The 22,954-nt window shown below is 42.7% G+C and overlaps 1 protein-coding gene across 28 annotated transcripts in view; it reads right to left on the bottom strand.

Annotated features, from left to right (window-relative positions):
* The window catches only part of Neb (nebulin), a 195,811-nt gene that overhangs the window by 164,332 nt on the left and 8,525 nt on the right, over positions 1 to 22,954 (bottom strand). For all 28 annotated transcript variants that reach the window (XM_076569469.1, XM_076569465.1, XM_006974275.4 and 25 more), the window contains exons 6-24: positions 22,774 to 22,881; positions 22,236 to 22,340; positions 21,492 to 21,596; positions 20,852 to 20,956; positions 18,076 to 18,180; positions 11,989 to 12,093; positions 11,314 to 11,421; positions 8,368 to 8,484; positions 6,349 to 6,453; positions 6,147 to 6,254; positions 5,939 to 6,043; positions 5,369 to 5,467; positions 4,212 to 4,316; positions 3,202 to 3,309; positions 3,012 to 3,125; positions 1,741 to 1,842; positions 1,540 to 1,647; positions 1,347 to 1,451; positions 206 to 304 (exon numbers count right to left, since the gene is read on the bottom strand). In XM_076569469.1, the coding sequence (XP_076425584.1) occupies positions 206 to 304; positions 1,347 to 1,451; positions 1,540 to 1,647; positions 1,741 to 1,842; positions 3,012 to 3,125; positions 3,202 to 3,309; positions 4,212 to 4,316; positions 5,369 to 5,467; positions 5,939 to 6,043; positions 6,147 to 6,254; positions 6,349 to 6,453; positions 8,368 to 8,484; positions 11,314 to 11,421; positions 11,989 to 12,093; positions 18,076 to 18,180; positions 20,852 to 20,956; positions 21,492 to 21,596; positions 22,236 to 22,340; positions 22,774 to 22,881 (2,016 nt within the window). The remainder of the gene's footprint in view (positions 1 to 205; positions 305 to 1,346; positions 1,452 to 1,539; positions 1,648 to 1,740; positions 1,843 to 3,011; positions 3,126 to 3,201; positions 3,310 to 4,211; positions 4,317 to 5,368; positions 5,468 to 5,938; positions 6,044 to 6,146; positions 6,255 to 6,348; positions 6,454 to 8,367; positions 8,485 to 11,313; positions 11,422 to 11,988; positions 12,094 to 18,075; positions 18,181 to 20,851; positions 20,957 to 21,491; positions 21,597 to 22,235; positions 22,341 to 22,773; positions 22,882 to 22,954) is intronic.

The following is a 22,954-nucleotide window of genomic DNA, read 5'->3' on the forward strand; positions in this document are numbered from 1 at the left end:
AATTATTTAAAAAATATTAGTTACTGCGGTGCTGTGTAACAATCTGCTGGGGGCTACAACTCGATCTAGCAGCTTCATTTACATTTTATTAAAGCAAAATCTGAAATGTGGCATGAATGGCTTGACAGATGAATCCTTGAAGACACCGAGACTTTCAGTAAGCCACCCCTGGGTCACCCCCTCGCACGTGAGTTAGGACACTTACATCACTGAGCTGTTTGGTGTTGAGCTGGGCTTGTAACAGCACAGGAGTGTCCGTGACCGCTGTGAATTTGGTCTTATCAGGGTGCACTTTGTATGTATGCTGGAAGAGAAGACAGCTTCGCTGATATTTTACACTGTAATTTTCTATTCCTGTTCATCCCGCACCCATGCAGGGGAAGTTTACATCCCGAACTTTGCTCTCTGTGGTTCTGAAAAACTCCTTCCATGCTAGGTCCTCTTCTTCTCTGTTTCTCTTGTCCTTCTTTCATCTCTCACCCCCCCCCCCCAGTGTTCTGCTGTAGATGAGTAAGGTTTTTTTTCTTTTACTAAAATATAATTACATTATTTTCCTCCATTTCTTTTCCCTCCCCCACCTTTTTTCTCCTCTACCGGTTTTTCTACACTTGATATTAGCCAAAAGGCTGAGAAATCATCAAGTTTTCTGCTGCATCTATGCTCAATCTTCTAAGCACTGGTATGCTGCTGTCCTGAAACTGTGTTCAGTTTGAGCTATGAGTTCTGCACATCCCACCCACCCTTCCTCTTTGTCTCCCCCCCCCAGCACATCCCAGTCATGTCTTCTCTCAGTTTCCCTTTCTTTCTGGAGACTGTTCTTTCTGCTTCTCTGGCCCGATCTTGGCATGGCAGAACAGCCGTGACCACCCCCTTCCACCCCTCACCCCCATTCTCATCACATCATCCCCTTATATTAGATGATCTCTTCCTTGCTCCTGAGTTCTCCTTGTTCACTGCCTGTCTCTTCCACTCCAGTGGAACTTCCTGGAGGCAGGTCACCTTGATTCCCTAGTCCCCAGCACCAATGACAGTGTCTGGCTCATGCTAGCCCCTGGTGTGACTTTGTTGGGCAATAAACACCCTGATTATGACAAACTTGGATAGTCTCCTTTTGCCCTGAATTTATAGTTGTATGACCTAATAAAAATAAAGACATAAAACCTGAAAGAATCTCATAGCCAATGGACTTCTTCCTTGTGTTCTCCAATCCCACCCTCAAAGCCAAATTTAAATAAAATATTGCATCCTGACCACTAGGGGATAGCATTTAAACTCCTGCTCAGTATACCACTAGATGTCACAAGCATCCCACACCCAATCTGAAAAACTTAGGGCAGCTGACTTACATCTTTACACTGGTCCAACTTCTTGATAGCTTCATATTCTTGAGTTATCGTCTGAGGGAAATAGCATTTCCCTTTATCTTCTTCATATTCTGCTTTGTAACTCTTCTAAAATGCACAAGAATAAAATAAATCAGGATCGCTGTTGCTCCCAAACAATGTCACTGAAGGCCAGAGTAACTGGATCCAAACTTACATCACTGTTTTGAGCTGAAACTTTCATGCAATGTGTTTGGTACGGGTCCTCATAGCTGCCTACATAGTGACCCAAAATATTCTTTACGTATGAATCTTTGTATTTGGCCTAATAAAGAAAACACAATACTTCGTGTTAACAGTGATTTTTCAATGGGCAAGAAAGCCTTCCCACCCAAGAGGTGGGCATGGCCTTCCAAACCTCACTGAAGTTCTTCAGAAGGGTGTCGAGTTGATACTTAGGGGTCTCACAGTAATTCATACTCTTGGCCTTTGTCTTCTCATAGTTTTCCCTGTATAGTCTCTGTCAAAGGAAAAAAGAACATTGAGCAAAGGAAAAAAAAATGTATCTCACACACTAACAGCCTTCAGCGCCATTGCCAGACTTGAAACAATGGGTTGGGATTGTTGTTTTCTCCACCTTTTTCCACCATGAAGAAAGAGTACCCTTGAGGCTCACGTCTTGTATGATATCAGATGCTAATAATGGCAAGGGTTCCTAATACCCATCTCAGTATTGCTCAGATTGAAAAAGAAAGCACGTGAATGCTGCCACTCAAGAGAGGGTCTGCCTTGAAATAACTGCCCCGTCTGCATGTGCTTGAAGAACACGGATTACCTAAAAAGTTGAAGTAAAATAAGCCCCGAGGCCTAAGAAGGGCCTGAGGACACAAGCAGTCCCACAAAGGCCACCAGCTCACCACTTAATGCAAACACATTTCATCATACCCCTGGAGGTCCGCTTTCCCAGCTAACCTTCCATTTCCTTTAAAGCGCCTGTCCTCAAATGATGGCTTTTAAGGCTTTTAGCTCTTTAATGCGTGTGTCTGTCATATGTTTCTTTACACTCCCCTTTAATTCTCTCATGTAGAAACCTCAAAATATACTCAGTAAAAGCAGGGGTACTTGTAAATGTCATGAAATGCAAGAAGAATTTCTTTCTTATTAGGAATGATGAAGGCAGTTTCGGTAGATTTTTTTTTTTTTAAAGTAAGGATTAAAGTCTTTGAAATGAAACCAACATTTTATAAAATTCTGAAACTGAAATATCTTGCTTTTACATTCACACTTCATCTGGGTTTTCTGTTTGGTCTCTCAGTTGGTTTCTCACTTCCTGCTTTTTGTTTTCTGCATATCTTTGCAAACACCTTAGTTCAGGGCATTGAGTGAGTGCACACCCACACTGGTACTATAGGAACACTATGTATACCAATACATTTAGCCCACTTCTGGGAAAAAAAGCAGTGTTCTAGGGTTTGTTTTCTCCTTGTGAAACAAAGGCATGGAGATCAAAGAAGCAGCCGTCAATAGAAGAAAGACTTCACAAACGGTGCATCTCAGCTAACCAGAGCCTTTCCACATTTAATTTGCCATGTGAATCTGAGATTTGAGTGGAGGCTGACATTCAACTCCAGGTTATATTAATTAATGGGGTACCCACATCAAAAAGAGTGGTTTTGCAGAGACACTCACATCACTCTGGTTTTTGGCTGTCTTCAGGGAGTGCAGCATCTTGGGGTCATCATTGATGCTGAGGGCACCAATCATCTTGCCTCTGCTCTTCTCATAGTCCTTCTTGTACATCACCTGCAAGGACACCGCACATGCTAACTGATCAGCAGGGACATCCCAGGCCAGCAGCCCAGCCCAGGGCCACACTCACATCGCTGGCATTCTTGCTGTTGGCTTTGGCTGCCAGCAGGGGGATGGCATCCACCTTGATGTCAAACTTCTTAGCTTTGCTCTTCTCCCAGTCCTGCTTGTAGACATTCTGGGAAAGGAATTAGCAAAAGTGAAGACCCAGGCTAACTCGTCATTTTATTCTCAACAGAAAACAAATGGACCCTGCCCATGGTCTAGGAAATTGTGCATATTTAAGATAACTCTCTTTAAGATAGAGTTTCTGATTCTAAGGTTTCCTGTTCTGCATCAGAATCTCTCATTCAATTATCTCAATTCCAGGGGTCACGCTAATATCTGAGTGCTGAACTAAATAGTAGAGAGTGGTACAACATTCTGCAGTGAGCCTACTCTTGGTGGCTTCAGGCATCACTTTCCTTTGTCCTTTAGACCCACTGAGAGGTCATTTTCTGAATCACTCTACTGCCCACTGATGCTGGATAATCACAGTACTTGTTTTGGGAATCGTTGAATAAGAGGGCAATTTAACTTTTCTATAAAATTTAATTTGGAAAAATTAAAGCTGGCAATGGCCTTTTGCCCTTTAGATGCTCTGTGTTATCATTAGCATAAGCTTTCTTACATATAGAAATAACTCTATGTAAAAAGGCACACCATAGGCCTGTGGAATAAAGCATAAAAAGATCATATACTAGAAAAATTGAATTATGGCATAGTATACATAAATGCTGCTAACAGATCTACCATTAAGATTTACAATGAAATCCACATGCATGGTGACTTTTTAGAGGCTGTTTAGAAAATATTAGGGTTACTAACAACTGAATGACACTACTTACAAAATGACTACACAGAGGCAGCAGGGATCTACAAGGCCAGCTTAAAGGTACAGAGGTAGAAACACGATACAATGTTAAGGGTTCTTCCTATCTTCAACACTGAAGCAGTCATTGAATTACAATGAAACAACTCAAAACTAGGTGCACGCCTGTCGCTGTGCCACCCACATGCTGCAGTCCACGAGGCACTTACGTCACTCAGGTTATAGGCATTGACTCTGTGCTGGATGAAGGCAGGAGCATCTGGAGGTATGTGACACTTAAATTTCTCACTCTCGTGTTTGGCTTTGTAGTTTAGCTGAAGAGCAGCAAGTGGGGTAAGGGGCAGAGAGAGAGGATCATTAGGTCCAGAAGAAAAAGATTCACCAAATACTCCTTCAGACATTTTGCGAAATAACTGACGAAGATCATGTGAGCAAGAGCATAGGAAAGTCACTCCGCACTGCTGAACCTGTGTCCTGGGCCCTTGTAGCTGTCACCATGTCCATCACGGTCCACCATGTCCTCCACGACCGTAGGTGACAGAATGAGGTGGCTCTTCATACGCATTCCTCTCCACACCTTTCACAACTGGCCCCTTTGGTTCAGACACCCTGGCCTGGCTTCCTTATCCTTGCTGATGTCACTTACTGGAGATCCCTTCCTCAGTGTCACCTTTCATATATCATGCTTACTGATACTGTAGTCCGACTGCCATTTTGGGCCATAAATACACTAGGGCCATTTTTATTTTTGTTTTTTTAGACCAATACAAGCTTGGAGGTCCATACTGAAAGCTCATACAATAATGCTTATCTCCACGTTTCCATTTTTTAGAAAGTTATTTGGCAGAGAGAAGCCCGTGTTACATATCTGGTTTGGGCCACAGACTGTATTCCCTATCACGTTAATTTTCAGACATCTACAAATTATGTAAGAGAAAGAGGCCCAGAAAGATTAAGTCATTTGAATACCTTCTCACAAGAAGCTGGGATGTGAATTTAGTTTTGTCTAAATTTAGAATTTGTGTTCTTTTCAATACTTTAAGCCACACTGGTTTCCTTGGATGAACAATTTTTTACTAAGTGTTGTCTACTCAAAAAGATTCAGTCCATTCATATAGGAAAATATTTTAACTGATTACAAATATATAAACATCTACTAAAATGTAATGGTTTTCTAATAAATGCAATCAAATAAGAAGTTGTATTTTATGCACCGAGAAGGTAGGGGTAGAGCATTATTCCCAGCATGAACAAGTCTTGGGTTGATCCCAGAACTACAAAATGGAACAAATTGAACTTGTGCATAGATTTATGAAATTTCTCCCCACCCCCATAACTGCTTCCCAAATAACTTAGAAGAACTTACATCACTCAGCTGTTTGGAATTGACCTGAGCTTGCAACAGAACAGGGGAGTCTGTAACTTGAGTGAACTTGGTCTTATCTGGGTGGGCTTTGTAGGTGTGCTGTGAGGAAACAAAGGAATCTGGTTTAGTGGGGTCTGTGAGGTCCAAGGGGGCCTATGAACCAAGAAAGAACCTGTTCCACCCCACCCCAAAGAAACTGGTGGTTAAGCAAACATTCCTTGTGTTTGTTTTTAGCTGGATTGCAGTTTGTTTGAGAGATGCTCTTCTATGAATAGGAAGAGGGACCCCATGTCTTCAGATTCCTGACAGCTCTTCACAGTAACAAGCTAGAATTAGCTCCTGAGACACTGGATGCCAGCAGGAACATAAGAATATCTTCTACGAACTAGATGCTGTTTCATACGAGTGCCTCACTTAAACATATTTGTAAAGTGGTCAACGTTTTAAAAAGACCTTGACCTCCAGATGCCACAAAGGACAGCAACATCTGGATTAAATGTCCTTGAAGTAGGAAGGATCTGGTGTTAGGAGGAGGGACGGCTTTGTCACAAGTTCACTCTGTGAACGTACATCTTTACACTGATCCAGTTTCTTGATTGCTTCATATTCCTGGGTGATGGTCTGGGGGAAGAAACCTTTGCCTTTGTCCTCTTCATACTCTGCCTTGTAGTTTTTCTAGGAGGGGAAAATAACCAGATGTAAGGCTCCAATCATTGTTTTATGCCTTCAACCTACAACAGCATATTTAGAAAGCAAACACAATAGCCTTGGGACTTACGTCACTATTTTGGGCCGTCACTTTCATACAATGTGTGTGATACGGGTCCTCAAAGCTGCCTACGTAATGTCCCAAAATATTCTTTAGGTAAGAATCTTTATATTTAGTCTGAAAGACAAAATGTACCTCATTTATTAATTGATCCTTGGCTTATTAAATAAGAGAGCCTTTAAACAGAATGGGTGACAGTCTGGTCACTTACATCACTACTGAAGTTCTGCAGTATGGAATCAAGCTGGAACTTGGGGGTCTCACAGTAATTTATGCTCTTGGCCTTTGTCTTCTCATAATTTTCCTTGTATAGTTTCTGCCAAAGGGGGGGGGGATCAGTTAAAATAGATCCTGTCACTCCCACACTGATTATAACGCTCAGATTTTCCAACACCAAACAAAAGAAGAAGGAAAGACGCGACCTGTCAACTACCTCAGAAACTGACAGTCAAACACACGGTGTCATGGTATTATTAGCAATGATTGTAAAAGCCGAGTTTTTAACATTTCAAAAACTTCAGAAGCCAACATGCTACCTCTAGCTGAGCCTTGGTGGCAGGTCCATGTCTCCGAGCTGCTCTCTCTCTCTCTCTCTCTCTCTCTCTCTCTCTCTCTCTCTCTCTCTCTCTCTCTCTACACTTCAACTCTCACTGACTGTGCTCCAAGTACACAGAGGCTATGATAATGGCAGGCTATTTAGCTTTGTAATTTCTCAAATAAACTTTCATAAAAAGGTAAGTTGAAAAAATACACAATTATGCTTAAAAAATAAGACCTATATGAGAATTTGAATTAGAACTAGAATAAGACCCATATGAGCACACACAGATCATCACTAGCTCTCCTTCACTACTAGCATTTATATTTAGCCCTAAAACAAAACAAAACAAAAAATCAATCAATGATTGTTTCAACTGCATGGCTGAGAAAGCAAACTGTCGCCAATTTTTCATGTTGGGTTTTCAAAATGTCAATAATCCTATTCCTTTGTAAGACAGTTCTGGTTCTGGCAACAGTAGATTTGAGTATGAGATGGTTTGTTTGATAAACGTACCCTTCATTGGGAAAAACAGAAGCATTTAGTGTTGAGGTTACAGCAGAGCGATTTGGAGAGATGAATTAACCCCTCTCCCTTGCCGTCCCACTCCCTGGAAACATGCACACATCCCCCACCATGCTGACGTGGTTCAAGGGTAGGGAAGCATTAACTAACCTAGTCAGAGAGCTATGTAAAATCTTTGACTCTTGGAAAAAGTTTCATATAATCTGTCCATATGAAACTTCAAATTATCACACATTTAACCTGTGTGTTTGTTGTGTATGTGTGTATTTCCTGTGTTTGTTGTACATGTGTATATATATATATATACACATATATATATGTATATATATATATGTATATATATATATAGTGTGTGTGTGTGTGTGTGTGTGTGTGTGTGTGTGTGTGTGTGTATGCATTTAGTCAAATTGGTAAATTGGTAAATTGATCTTGGACCTTTAGTTTTTTAATACAAGGCTCTGGCTTACTTTATCTATTTCAATTCCAATAGCTTACTTGGGGTCTTTTCTTTTTTTTTCTTTTTTTTTTTTTTTGTAAGCATCAAGTGCTTTATTTTTTTTTTAAAGATTTATTTATTATGTATACAATGTTCTGCCTGCATGTACGCCTGCACACCAGAAGAGGGCACCAGATCTCATTACAGATAGTGTGAGCCACCACCATGTGGTTGCTGGGAATTGAACTCAGGATCTCTGGAAGAGAAGCCAGTGCTCTTAACCTTTGAGCCACCTCTCCAGTCCCTTACTTGGGTTCTTAACAATTCTCCGGGTAGAAGCAGGCAGGGAACCTGTCAGGAGGCATTTCCTGAGTTCAGTGTCTGCAGGTGATAGTTTCAGGTGGTAGCTCTGTTTTTGAAAGTCTCCTTTTACGTGTTCAGAAACCCAGCACAATGTGTTCCATGCCCACAAGGAGGCCCAGATTCTGGAATCTTCTAAGCAGATGAGGACATCCCTGGCCTTTGAACTCACTCCACTGGCTGCAGACAGTAAGGCATGCTATGTTTAGAGACACTAAGCCTTCTATGGCTAGTCAACTCTGAGTGACTCCTCCGCCATAACACTAAAACCTTAGCAAAGCTACATGGAAAGGCAGGTATCGCACAAGGAGGAAGACTCCATCTCTCGCACGGTTAAGCTTTAAGAACACGTGTGAAGGGAGTTGACTTACATCACTGAGGATGTTTCCTGCTGCCTTCAGCTGCCTGAGCAGTGGGTTCTCGGAAGCAGGAAGTACATTATAGTCAGCTTTTGCTTTATTCTTCTCATAGTCCTCTTTGTATTTTACCTGTGGGATGAAATAAAATAACAAAGTAACTCCACGGGTTATTTTTGTCCTCTTCCCCATTGTAGCGATTATGACATGACTCCACAAATCAATTTCCTCTTTAGAAAAATGGCAGCTTGACATTTTATAACCACAATACCCATAGTAAGTCCCAGCAGCAGCACAGAAACTGCATGAATTTCCAGGAACCTTTTTCTTTTCATTCATTTTATTCATTCAAAAAATATCAGAGGGAGTTGATTATGTGCCTGGCTTTGGGAAAGACACAAAAAAGAACAACATATGGTCTCTGTCCTCGGAAGGAGAAAGACACATAAATATTGGGGGAACAAGAGAGACACAAATTGTGACAGCGCTTCGTGCCCCAGATGTCTGCTCCTGTAGAGGCTTCACTCAGCTTCTCACTTCCAGCTGCCATCTGCCTGTATATCCAGAAGACCAGACTACTAGGAGCATCACCAACTCCGTGTTTATGGCTTTTCTATGGCCATGTTTGAGCGAGCACATATTTCATATACAGGCAGGAGAAAAATGAGCCCGTGGGATGAATGGCGGAAACCTCAGCTTTCCTCTCTCTTCCCACCTTGTACTTTAAATTCCAACTACAGCAGGAGCTATAAGTTTGGGGCTGGGGAAATTAAAAACTCTGATAAGGAATATGTCCACAGTGAGCAGAACAGCATGGTCCTGAGTCAGACCATGATCTCTAGTCTGACTTGTATTTGGTAAGTGTAACCACTGAGGTCTGAGGGATCCTAAATAATTCACTACCTCTACAAGCTTTACAAAACAAGGCCAATCCACTTAGTCGACAATGACAGGTGACACCGCACAACTGAAACCCAGATGCGCCAACCTGTTGCTGGAGGGCTTCTCTCCAGGTTCCACCAAGCCCCACAGTCCCACAATCCACATATAAAACAATCACTCAGACGCTTATATTACTTATAAACTGGATGGCCGTGGCAGGCTTCTTGCTAACTGTTCTTATATCTTAAATTAACCCATTTCTATAAATCTATACCTTGCCATGTGGCTGGTGGCTTACCGGCGTCTTTACATGTTGCTTATCCTGGCGGTGGCTGCAGTGGTGTCTCTCCCCTTCTTCCTGTTTCCCCAATTCTCCTCTCTCCTTGTCCCGCCTATACTTCCTGTCTGGTCACTGGCCATCAGTGTTTTATTTATATAGAGTGATATCCACAGCACCAACCCTACTGCCTACCCAGAGTACCACAGGGGCTACTCCACAGGCTCTCTAGGCATGGGAGACCTGCACAACTTTTCTACCTCATGGAATTATAAACTCCCTCGAAAAACAGAACTGAGCAGAAAAGGACAGTCCCAAATCCTGCCATGCTACCTGCCTCTGTCATATGGAAGAACTGTTAGGGCTTGGGACAATGTCATCCCTCCTCTTACAGACCAGATCTCCCCTCCTTCAAGGGCATCAACCCAGCAGTTTTCTCTCAGCCTCAGCTCAGTGTTACCTCTCTATTGGATTTTCCCATATGTATGGCAGCACAGCATTGTGTGTTCTATCTTAAAACATTCCTTATCACAGTCTTTCCCACCAGCTACCATCTCTTTTCTTTTGGGAAAATTATTGAAAGAGCTTAACATACTCTGACCTCCAGTGGTTTCTTCTCTATTATTCAGTCTCAAGCCCTCTCTAAGCAAACTCAACCAACGTGTTCTCTGGGCTGCCAGTGACTCTCCGGGTTGAAACACTAGTGACGAATGATAACGTCATTCTCCCCTTTCACCTGCTGTACACACCCCTGCTACCTCTCAACTGGGCTCCTAACTCACCTGTGAGTTAGGGTCAGGGTTCAGTCGGTGGAGCTGTCCACCCACTCTACCTTTGTGCTGTCCAGTCTCATGACATTACTTCCCACACACGTATGTCCCCCAATTTTATATAAAATTCCGGCAGACATTTTTTGAACCTCCAGACTCATAAATCAACCCACCAACTTGATATTTCCACCTGAGCATCTAAAAAGTATCTGAAACCTAACATGTTTGAAGACGAACTCCTGTTTCAAGCCCCTAAGAATCACTTTCTCCGTAATCTTCCCTGTATCCTTCAAGGGAAATCCCATCCAACTAGCTGTTTAGACTGAAAGCTTTCTCTCATATCTTATATCCAGTCCTTCACCAAAGCAAGTGTGCTCCACTTCCTAAATATTTCTCATTCCTTCCCCTGCTGGTAATCTGGTCCAAAACACCACTGTCTTACACTGTCTAAGTGATGGAGTCCTGTTTCCTCTCCTCTGGCAGAACCAGGGCTCTGGGAAAGGCCAGGATCCAACAAGTTTACTTGACCTTGAAGTTTATGCTTTTTATTAAAATCATACCACTTTGAAATGTCAAAGCATAACCCATTTATCAAAGTCACTCTACAGAGCATATGAAGACGTCCATGGACTTCTGGCCTTATTTGTGACTAGGTTTTTCACCCATCAGTAAGAACACAAGACTAGTGAGTGACAGTGTTGAGTGTGAAGCATGCAGCTTCATATAAAGCTGCCAATTATTTTATTTCCGATGGAAGTTCTGCTAGCTGAGATGATTACTGTCATGCTTCTGGCCAGCAAACAGCCCTTCACTCCATGAAATAATGAAAATGGTGATTAGGTACTTCTATTGTAATTTCAACATAATTTTTTAAAACTGTTTTTAGGCATTCTACTTCCCACTGGTCTCAACATCAGTAATTTCCCTAAGAATCTACCCACCACCTTTTTTTCATTAGATATGAGAGCCAGAGTTAGGAGAAGTTCACCCCACTACAGACATGAAGAAATGGGAAAATGTCTTCATTTATACCTTGCTAGCTGCAACTCCAGCCTGTTTATTCATTTTATACTCAGGTGTTTCCGTCTGCATGAAGTAGATCTGGTCTTTCATGTTCTCGAAGTCTTCCTGATACTTCCTCTGTGAGATAGTAAAGACACCAGAGAACAGCTGTGGAGACAAGCTTCCAGGACAGAGGGGACTGGGCAGAACTCCTCACATCTACACCCCACCCCTTGGTTGAGGCCGGTCAGGTTGCAATTGGAGAATGTGGTGGCATTGCCAAAATGCTTATCAGCTTAACAGAGATCTGGACACTTAGAACAGGCCCAGAGAACAACTGGAAAGGCACAGCCTTTCGGGCCACCGAGAAAGAGCTCTGGAGAGCCAGAGCAGAAGAATGGAGAAGAATTCAATTTCTGTTTCCCAGTGAAAAGAAATTAAATCAACCAATGCTATAAATGTACAATTTTGTTCAGCAGGCAAGGAATACAACTAAAAAGAGCCTCTTAAAACTCACGCTAATCGCACTTTGTAATTAGTAAGAGGGTCTCACCAGGTTATTCCTATGAAAATTGAGGTAGAAATCACGGAACTCAGTCAAAACAGTATCTAGCATTCTAGAATTCCTTGAGATGTTGCAAGCAGTTGGGAGTTGTCAAAGAAAGGGGTCCCCTCCCAGGACATCTGGCCCTTGCCCCTACTTACTGAGCTGAGATTATCAGCGTTCATTCTGGCTGTGGCGATTTCAAAGCAGGGGGTCTCACTCCATTTTCCTTTGACCTTCTTTTCATAGTCGTCTTTATATTTTTGCTGGGGGCAGAAAGAAAAGAAATTAAACGAGAACAAAATTCAAGAGTTGACAAATAGGAATTGAGCAATAGTATGATATTAAATATCTTCACCAGGTTCATGTTAGGTCCTCAATAAATTATCTCCAAGAAATCTTGCAGTGTAGTTACCTTATCGAGCAGAAAAGCTGACTTAAGGGGAATAAATAAAGAAAGACAAGGAGAAGACTATCTCTCCTTGCTGACTTTGGGGACTCAGAATCTAACCCAAAATGTGTGTAGAAGTTACCTCATAACTACCCAAGGTATGTTGTTGTGAACTATCTTGGCCCGTGTGTTCTTGGAACAGAATTAACCTAGCCTATCCCAGATCTGGGCCCATGTGGCAAAGCCAGAGCAGGGTTAGGGCAATTCTCCTCCTTGGCTCATAGCGCTATGCTAAAGACATCATCACTGACTCCAGTGGCCTGTACGCACCTCTACCTTCGCCACACCCTTCATGGCAATGTAAAGCCTTCTCTGTTCTACCATCAGCACAAGCTCTCATGTATAGAACTGAAGTGGCAGAGTAAAAGGAAGCACAGATTCCCCTAATGTCCTATTTTCTGTCTTCACAATGGTTAATGTGCTAATTACTAGCAGCAGTTTTTATAGCTGTCCATTTTAGATCTCTGGATCTTTAGTGCCCATGATTGGACACTGTCATTACCAAAGGATTGACGGTGCATCAACACTTCAAGTCCCTCAACCCCAAGGGAGGCAGTATTCTGTACATAACACTGCTAGAAAGATGGAGCAAGATCAGATGCTAAAGATGCTTTGTGTATCTACAGCACTAAATAAATGTATGGTGTAGTAATTATAATAATGACAACTATTATCATAAAGAAACTAGAGAAAAATTGTATGTGTAACAAGAGAGAGGCAGACAGATAGAAGGAGAAACTGAATTCTGCTGAGACTCAGATCTGCCTTGTATACTGAGGAGGCAAATGCAGGAGGATCTTGAGATTGAGCCATCCTGGGCTACATGGAAAGATCTTACCTCAACAGACAAAAAAGAACAACAAAATCTGAATTGGACTACTAATTTAGCTACCCTCCTGTGGTGGTTTTCAATGAAAATGCCCCCCATAGGCTCATAGGGAGTGACACTTTTAGGAGGTGTGGCCTTGTTGGAGGAAATGTGTCACTGAGGGCGAGCTTTGAGGTTTCCGGTGCTCAAGCCAGGCCCAGTGTCACTCTCTCTTCCAGCTGCCTGCCAATCCAGATGTAGAACGTACAGCAACCTCTCTAGCACCATATCTGCCTGCATGTCACCATGCTTCCCATCATGATGATAATGGACTAAATCTCTGAAACTGTAAGCCAGCCCCAATTAAATGTCTTCTTTATTAAGAATTGCCATGGTAATGGTATCCCTTCACAGCAATAGAAATCCTAACTAAGACACATCCTCTGTTGAATACCTCCGCAATACAAAACTGAAATGAATTGACTTGGGTACTGTGGAATGATCCTCTTTATACTATAAAGATTTGTCACTTGGATTAGGTTAATAAAAAGCTGGCTGGTCAATAGCCAGGCAGGAAGTATAGGCAGGGTGACCAAACTAAGGATTCTGGGATGAAAAAGGGCAGAGTCAGAGGAGTCACCCACAAACACCAAGAGAGCAAGATGGGCATGCCATGCTGAGAAAAGGTAACAAGCCATGTGGCAAAGCATAGATAAGAAATATGGGTTAATTTAAGTGTAAGAGCTAGCTAGTAACAAGCCTGAGCTACCAACTAAGCATTTATAATTAATATTTAATCTTTTTGTCAGTTACTTGGGAGCAGCTTGCAGGACAAAAACTTCCACTTCCACTTGGAGACTTGCCAAGATTGCCTGTAGAAGTACTTCTAATCTTTTGGGGAATAGGCGAGTTTGATAAGTGAATAAAGTACCCATAAACATTAAAGCTTCAGAAGTTCGTTCAATTTGGACATGGTGGTAGATAGCTTGTAAAAAAGGCACTTTGGAAGTCTGAGGCAAGGGAACCTTGTCAAAACCAGCCTGGGTTTCATAGTAAAATTCTGTCTCAAAAAAACCAAACCAAACCAAATAAAACAATAAAAATATGTAAAAATAAAAAGCAAAGAACAAAGCAGTGTGTCAGAATTTCTTGATGTGCCCTCATCTCAGCTTTGTCTTCCAGCATGTAAGTCTTCATGGAGTTCTGTGCTTCCATGCAAAAAACCCAGGGAGCTCCAGACTTCGGGCAAAGGAATTAGATTTGGTGCATCTCAAAGCCAAGATACAGAGATCTTTGTAACATCAAGTTGAAAAGCATCAGATACTCTCACTGGCCAACCCTTGGCTGTTACAGAGAAATAGGTACTGTGTGTGTGTGTGCCTTTACTAAGGAGACTGGGTAAGGGTATAAGTCTCACAGTAACGGTAGACACGGGTTTTCAGGAAGATAGTTAAAGAAAAAGAGCAGAGTACAGTACCACCCAGATGCCTCATCCCAAGTCCTTCCTCCCTTCTGACCCTCCAGGAATAAAAGTTTGCTATTTCCTCCTGCAACAGGTCTGGCTGGGGACTGATCACTCACAGTCTACTCCCAAGTCTCCTATGTTGGTAAGGGGTCCCACTGCATGGGAGGAGAGGTGGCTGGCTAACTGCTGAGGAGGGTACTCTTGTTCCCCTTTATGTGCAGGTAGCAAGGGCGTTAAAGGGACAGGCTTCTAACTAGAAGAGTGGAGGAAAAGGCAGGCAGTGTCCATGTGGGAAGACTCCCCCATATCAAGAGCTCAACATCCAACTTTCTGTCTGATCCTGAAGCTTTCTCCTTAAACTTCCCTCCTACTCTGCTGCACCCAGAGTTGATCAATGACAGCCTGGAGGAAAGATCTGACGTAACTTTCCCTGGAACTTTCATTTAACAGAGAAAAGGATATTGGGTCAGGTTCAAGCTCTGGATAGATTTTGTCGGGGGAGGTGACCACATGCCAGTAGGCACAGTGGTTGCTTCCCTGAACCGTAGGCCCTCCTAATCACCCATCAGCTGAGGGCACTGGGCTACAAATTAGGCTCCTTGGTGTCTTGCTTAAACTCATGGCTTCATTTTCCACTTTCTGGATTGGCACCTGTGGTTTATATGTGGTTATCAAATGGGAAGAAAATGAACTGAGGTAATCACATCTCTTCTTTTCTAAGTAGCTCAACATGGAGCCACCTGCTAGTTCCGTTCACAGAGAAGTTATCTTTCAGAGCGTGTGGGGCATCGTGACTGGGGTTTTTATTGGCCACAATTGGTCTAGAGTTGCTTTCAGGACTTGATGAAATGCCTCACGGTGAAATCCACAGGACTCTCCCTAATTCTGTGCAATAGAAGATTTCCGAAGATCAGGGCTCCATGCTCTCTAACAATGTGTCACTGCAAGACATACTTTTTTTTTAAGCATTCTAGATTCCACTGGAAATTACTGGAGGGAAGCAAAAAGGCACAGAGAAGCCAAAGGGACTTTCCAGTGTGTGTGCAGAATCCACTTTTGGATCATGGTGAGCCTGTTCCCTCACCTAGAATATCTGTTAGAAGAACAACTCTCCTAGTCCATCTCAGTTAGAGCCACAGAGCACACCTGAGTCTGGAAAGGGTGCTGACATGAAGTTCAGGGTTTTGGCAAAGACAAAGGCAAGAAAATGTACTCTGAAAAGGCTAGTATGAGAATGTAATGTCAACACAACCATTGCCAAACATGTGATCTTTACCAGACGAACAGGAAGCTGTAAGACAAACACCGGACATGGAAGACACAGTTGGCAAGGATATGTCAAGAGTTTAAATGTCTGAAAGTGAGACAATGAAGGAGACATTTTTAACCTCTTTGGGGTGGGGAAAAGAGGATATGGTGATGCTGATGGATGATGCAGATCCAAGTAGCTTGACGTGGGACTGGGCTGGGGTGGGGGAAAAGCACCACAGAGAAGTTGTTTTTGACTGTCTGGGCCTCTGTGGTTGGATGCCTGGTTGCTGGATGGATTGGCTACCATGCACAATACTTCTCACCAGATAGGCTGGTATTTTTAATACACAATAGATACTGAGAACTTGGAATCTGGGTAAGACTAGGATAACTTATGTCACCATGGCCAAATCCAGTGACCTTCAACTACAGCCACTCTCCCTCAGCTCATATTATTATACAAGGTCAAAAACAGGTTGGCAACTCTTTCCACATATCCAACAGTGTGTTACCCTAGCTAACCAGTGTGCAGTCCAACATACCTAACATGAAAACTATTTCAGAAGCCATATTTCTTAAAGTGCAAAGGGACAGGTGGGAAGTTAACTTGAATATATTTTACTTAACCCGCTAGACCCAAAGCACTACCATTCTAACATGCAATTGGCATAAAAATGATGAGCTATTTTGTATTCTTCTTCATTTCATAGTAAGCATTTAAAATCCACTCTATACTTCTCATGTGTAAGACTCTCAGGCTTTGGGAAATGGATACATGTATGTCCCCCTTCCAATTCATACGTGGAATCCTTAGCTCCTAAAGTGATGGCACTTCATTTTGACTTTTCACTTCCTGGGACTTTGAGAAGCCAAAGCCTTCTGTTTAAGATACTCTACATATGATATCTTATTGTAGGAGTCCAAATTCACTAAGAGTCTTGGCGTTTTCAAGTCACATTTGAAGAGCTCGGCTGTCAGGTTTGTCTAAGGGATACCACGCCGAGAAGCACAACTTGAGTTTCACCTTCAAGCCTAAATCGTTGGGAGGAGTGACCACAGAGAGGTTTGGCATTTAAAAATCACTTTCAACTCTCCACACTGCAGGCTCAAATGAGAGAAAAAAGAGCTCTACCTGAATCAAGACATTCTTTAAATAAAAATCAAAAATAGATTCATTTTAAATGACCCCTTAAAAACAACAACTTCTCCCAGAGTTAAACTATCTTTCTGTTTCATCTCCCCTGCTCCCCGCCCCGTGAACACACCCAGCAGCCATTCCATTGTGCACAGTCCTCAGTTGATCGCTGCCCAGCCCTGGGGAAAGAGTAGGTTGCTAGTATTCTCATTAATTTTACTATTCTTATCCAGCCCCTGGGTTTTACATGAAATGTTCTGCAGAATGAGAAGCTGGAAACACTGCAGAAAAGATCTCATCATTTGTATCTTTCCTTCCTTCTCCTGTATTAAAGAGCCCAACTCTACCAAAAAAAAAAAAAAAAAAAAAAAAAAAAAAAAAAAAAAAAAAAAACCCAAAAAAATAAGAACCCTGAAGTTCAGTCAAAATTGAAGCATTTGACCAAACTGTGGCGGCAGGGGGGGGAGGGGGACGGGGACGGGGGAGCAGCCGGTCCCAGAGAAAGCTCCCTGACTGGACTGATTTGCACAGGACTTAGCTCGCCCTGCATACCAGTCAAACACTTGTCTCTCTGCATTCCTTGCCACAGCTGCATCCTTCTGAGCTACTTTGTTTGGCTAAATATAGGCAAAATAAGCAGCTTGTTGGGGCTTCAAAGCTCCGAAGTGCTGGCCCCACGGCTGGCCTGTCTGTGTCTGAGGGCACACTCACAGAGCCTCGTGCGTGCGTGCGTTCACAACTGACTGAGAGAGTGAGGGCAGGAACTGCACAGGGCCTCTCCCCACCCCACGAGTTCAACCGCAGCCTCCACAGAAGGGTAGACTTAGTCCTAAGTGACCTGAGACTCTGTCTCAGAAATTAAAATGTCAAGTGGCACTAAGCCATAAGCTCTCTTATCAAGAGGTGACTGTGACATTTAAAACTCATTGAGTCATCAAGTTGCCTGACCACTGACATCATTTATGCTGTTGGTACATGAGCTGTTTTTGGTATAAAAGGGTTTTTTTTAGGGGGGGGCATATGCAAAAATACTGCTAGTGTTTGAGTTTCTTTTTCAAGTTCACCATCAGTTTCTCTCCCAAATGGCTGAAAAAAACACAAAAAAACAAAACCAGAGTAGTTTCCTCTGCGTACGTACCTTGCTCACTTGGTTGGTTACTTTCTTGGCAAATTCTACATCTGGAGGATCAGGCAAAGATGTGAACTGAGTCTGCTGTTCAGTGAGTCCTTTTTTGTAGGCAATCTGATAAGAATAAAAGGCAGGAATGTCCATAAGCATTTGGGAAAAAAAAGCATATTTCATGTTCCATTCATTTGTCGGCACTCTTAACAATGGCGGTGTTTTCTTTCCCAGTCTTTAATAGTCCTGCACTGTCTATCCACGACTGTCTTTGGTTTGTGTGCCCTGCCTCTTGGTCCTAGACATGTTTCTTTGCATCTGTCTTCACACCATCCTTGCTAATGTCAAGTTTTCCTTTCTCTAACATCCTCAACTCTCAACCTTGTCTTTCCCTCATATCTACTTAACAAGCTCTACTTCTGGACCAACTTAACTTCATATTATTTTATTCCTTTGCCTGGGGTGCTGAATGACTCAGAGGAAGATCACACACACTCACTGATGGGACAATGTTGACCTTGTCAGTGGAGTTAAGAAGGACATATGAACGAGGTTCATGGGAGGAAGTCTTCAAGCCCAAACACCTAGCTGGAACTCTGTAGGTCATCTACCCAGTTTTCTGCTCTGTGAACTGTAACCTGCCTGGGGCTGTGTGTCTAACACTCTATGACTTTTTGATGTCCAATTGGCCACTTTGTTTTCAGTGAAACTTGAACATCCTATGATGTGTCCCGGTTCCCGGAAGCAGGTCTCAACTCCAACACTCCTGTAAGTCCTCAGTCAACTCTACCCTACTCTGATTTTCTCTTTTGTAGAGAAAAGAGGGGAATTTCCACTTAAAGTGTATCTGTCCTTCTGCTCTGGCTCCAGGGGGCAGCAGCACTCACAGGGCACGGTTCCTGAGCTCTCCGGCGCTCCCACATTTACCTTTCGAGCCAAGCTCCACTCCTTGTCCCTGCTCTGTGTCCCAGCTTCAATCTCTCCCCCTTTATCACCTCCTTCCTTCCAGCCTGTAAGAGCTTCCACCATCTTAAAAGAAGTCTGGTATGCATGAATCATGGACCCCCCTTCACCCCTCTTTCCTGCCTTCCTGAATCTTCTAACTAGGGGAGGGGGTCGGTGACTGACTCCAGCAGAAGTCTGGACAGGGGGGTCATCTTCCCAACTCTTCTATCACAAAATACCTTTCCTTCAACAGGACAGTGTTCTTCTTTATAGTAAAAAGGAACCGGCTCATTTCAAGACCACAGTCATGTCATACTTAACCAGGTCTAAGTATGTCTGTAATAATATTGATCTAGTGTGTGTAACGAAAGCTTTCATGAAAATGAACAAATTAACTGGGATATGAAAGACTTTTTTAAAAAAAGCATATAATGTATATGAATTCCCCTGCTTAATTTGAGTGCATAAAATCTTTATTTTAGGTAAAGGGCAAGTGGAATTTTCCATGACTTAGGGAAAGTCCTTAGGGAGAAAGTGGCACTCAAACAGGAGAAATGCTTATTAGTATGACAATCCGTCAAAAAGTTTCTGAGAAATCAGATCACCAAGTCCTTGTTTTTTAGGAACCATGCTCAGAGTTCTGTCTAGTTAGAATTCTGCACTCCAGATCAGTTTAAAGACATTGTTAGTCTCTGCAAACTGTTTGTCTGTATTTCAATAACAGGAAAACATGGTAAATAGTATTTGGAGAGATGCAGAAATAAGGTACAGAGAGAACGGGTGATTCTAACAGAAGCCCCTGGCTCAAAGGCTATGTGCCCACACCGTGGCGTGTTCTGTGGACAGCAGCTTGTCCTGGTCTCTGAACTACTGACTGTAAAAGCTCATGTTGCTAACAATAGTATTAATAGCCACAGTAGTAACGTGATACTCGTGTATACTTGGTCAGAAGCAAAAATAAAAGCTCTTCCCTAACTGCCAAGCTTTGCGGAGTTAAGAGTGGAGATTTTTCTTCTTTGTTGTAAGTTTCCTTGTGTTTATTATTGTGATATCTTAAAGGCATAGCCAACTTTAAGTGGTATGGAGACAATTCTTACTCCTTGTTTATGGGTAGAGGGAGGTGTGTCTTCTTGGACACCTCTCCCTCGGCCAACATGACATGGCATTTCCAGATTCCATTTCAGCTTCTCTGTTCCCTCATCTGTGCTGGCTCCTTTCAGCTGAGTGTCCTCCAGGACTCTGCCCTTGACCACACACTCTTCCCTCTCCCTCAGTTCTTGTCTTCAGCTATCACATTTATTAGGATGACTTTTAAACATTAAGTTCCATCCTTATCACACAACCATGAGGCTCTCATACCCTCAATCTCTACTTTATCCATTGAATATCTTGGTCCAAATGTTTTCCCTGTTATTTCAAGTCTTTTTCTTTTTTCATGATACATACGTTTAAGCTAAATAACATTTGATTAGTGAATTTGCAAAGGGAGGGATGTGATTCCAATGGCTGTTTTTAAAAAATGCCACTCCATCACCACAACACAACTTTAGCACTAGAGCCAAGGAGGAAAATGATACATGGTTTGGTGGGAAGAACATCAGTTTTGGAATTTAAGTCTAGACTCTGCCATTACTGACGCAAACTTAGGTTCCTTATACAAAGGAGGAAGGGATCGGGCTAAATGCTGTCTAATACAAAGTGTAAGCTATAGCTAATATAAGCACATACAATAAATTTTGGCTCTGGATGTAGTCTCCGTAATAATATTGGATCATTTTTAAGGACCAAACGACCTGCTCCAGGCTTTCCTGACCCCACATCCAGACGATATCAAGTATATTCCACTTACATCACTAAGTGCTTTCTGGGCCTGGGCGACCCTCCTCAGTTCCGGACTGTCATTGTAGGGATAAAACAACCCTTTGTCTGCTTCCCAGTCTTCAGTGTACAGTTTCTAAATCAGAAAAGAGAAAAAACACAGTGAGAAAACAAGCGATATTCATAGTAAGTACATAATTTGAGCTTTTTTGATGACACGAGGCACCAAGGGCAAGGTATAAGCCATTGTCAGTGAAATTCATAGACAACCTCCCCCTTTCCATCCAATCCATGTTAGTTTTGTATTTTCCCCAATTTCTGTCATAAAACAAACTTCTGATTAGAGTGACAGCTGGGGGTGTCCAAAGCATAACTGACATTTAAAAAAATATACAGCTTCGTCAATGTCCTCCTCCATTCTCTCGTGTGTCTAATTCTCTCCATGTTATGCTCCCATCCACGGGTTGCTCAGGTTGTTCTCCAGGGACTTCCGGCCCTTCTGCCCAAGAATGATCCTCAACAGGATCCAAGGGGCCTCCTGGTCAAGTCCTAGCCCTGTACAATTCCACAGCTACATTCCCCAAAACACCAAGAAACTGTTCCGAGTTTCCAAGTGTTCAGCAGATACGGCTCTAAGTGTATGGTGGGACATTGGGAAGTGCTGGACTCACCTTACTGAACATGGCTGTGTTCTTAATGGCTTGGACAAGTTCAGGGGCGTCAGGGGGAAGCAGGTACTTATCCTTGGTGTCTTCCCAGTTCTGCTTGTATAAAACCTACAGAGAAAACAGATGAACTGTGGCTTGATGCGTCACCCCAGGCAGGAGGACTTGGAGGGTAGATGGGACAGAAGCTTCGTGTGGCCTCATACAAAGGCTGCTGAAGGGTTACCAGGAAAATGCTGACCATGCCAACATCCTAGGACACCTTCTTAGCATTAGGAAGCCTTCACAACAAACAAACAAAAACAACAAAACAAACAAACAAAACCACCAAAAACCTAAATTTGAAAAATACTTTGATTCTGATTTTCAATCGATTTCTTTCAAAGGTTGCAATCAGCCAATTAATTCAATTTTCTTTTGTCTCACATGATATTCTAGAACTCTATTAATTAGCTGCCCACGTTTGAAATTTGGAAATTTTTCATAAAAATTATGCTTTCTAAATTTCTTAAAAAAATAAACAAGACATCAAGACTGCACTCTTTGTGGCAGCCTCCTCCTCTACCCCCCTCCCCCGGCACCATTAGAGTGGCAAATGCTTCTTTAGGCAAGTCAAGAAATCTTCATTCCACCCCTAGCCATCTACAGGCCACTTCAGGCCTCTGTGAGCAGGCTCGTGGCCGTTAGTCCACCTCTAAGGGTGGGCACATGCTCTAGAATATCCCGGTGCCACCCATAACATGGCTGTACCTTGCTGACTTGCTGCGACACTTTCTTTGCATGTTCAATATCTTTTGCTTTTTCATCCACGTGACAGATAGTTTTGGCAACATCTCCATCCATTCGATACTTAACCTGAAGAAACAGCACATGCCTGAAGTTCATGAGAAGCCTGGACACTTATCTAAGCCTGTTATAGCCCAATGGCTGTATGTCAGTATCACAAAGCCTTTTAGCTAGGAAGATCCGCAGAGCATCTGCACTACTGCTTGCCTGCTCCGCTGGCTGAATTTCCAGCCTGAGGCTTCTCAGCCTCACTGTACTCCATGTGGAGGACCACCACGAGTCGGAAAATAGTCAGAAAAAAGTCTCCTCTTTGATTGCTAAGCCAAGCTTTTTTCTGGGTTCATTTGCAGCAAACAGGGTTCATGGCTAATGCCCTCTCTAGATGTCTGGACTTGCTCAGAGTAATGTGACTCTTTATTCCCCGTGCATTTAGAGCCCCAGGACCCCAGAGTTGGTCATAGTTTCATAGTACCTCCCTCCTTTACTTTAGAATGAAGCCCACCTCACTGAGTTGATCCTGTACTTTCTTGATTCTGCGAAGTTCTGGAGTATCACTTGTGATGGCATATGGCTGTCCCTTTGCTTTCTCATAGTTCTCTTTGTATTTATTCTGAAAAGAATACCAGATATTATTCTGGAACGTGACCAGACAGCAGCAGAAAGTTCAGGCAACACATACATCC

Source organism: Peromyscus maniculatus, chromosome 4 (assembly GCF_049852395.1).
Source record: "Peromyscus maniculatus bairdii isolate BWxNUB_F1_BW_parent chromosome 4, HU_Pman_BW_mat_3.1, whole genome shotgun sequence".
Lineage (NCBI taxonomy): Eukaryota > Metazoa > Chordata > Mammalia > Rodentia > Cricetidae > Peromyscus > Peromyscus maniculatus.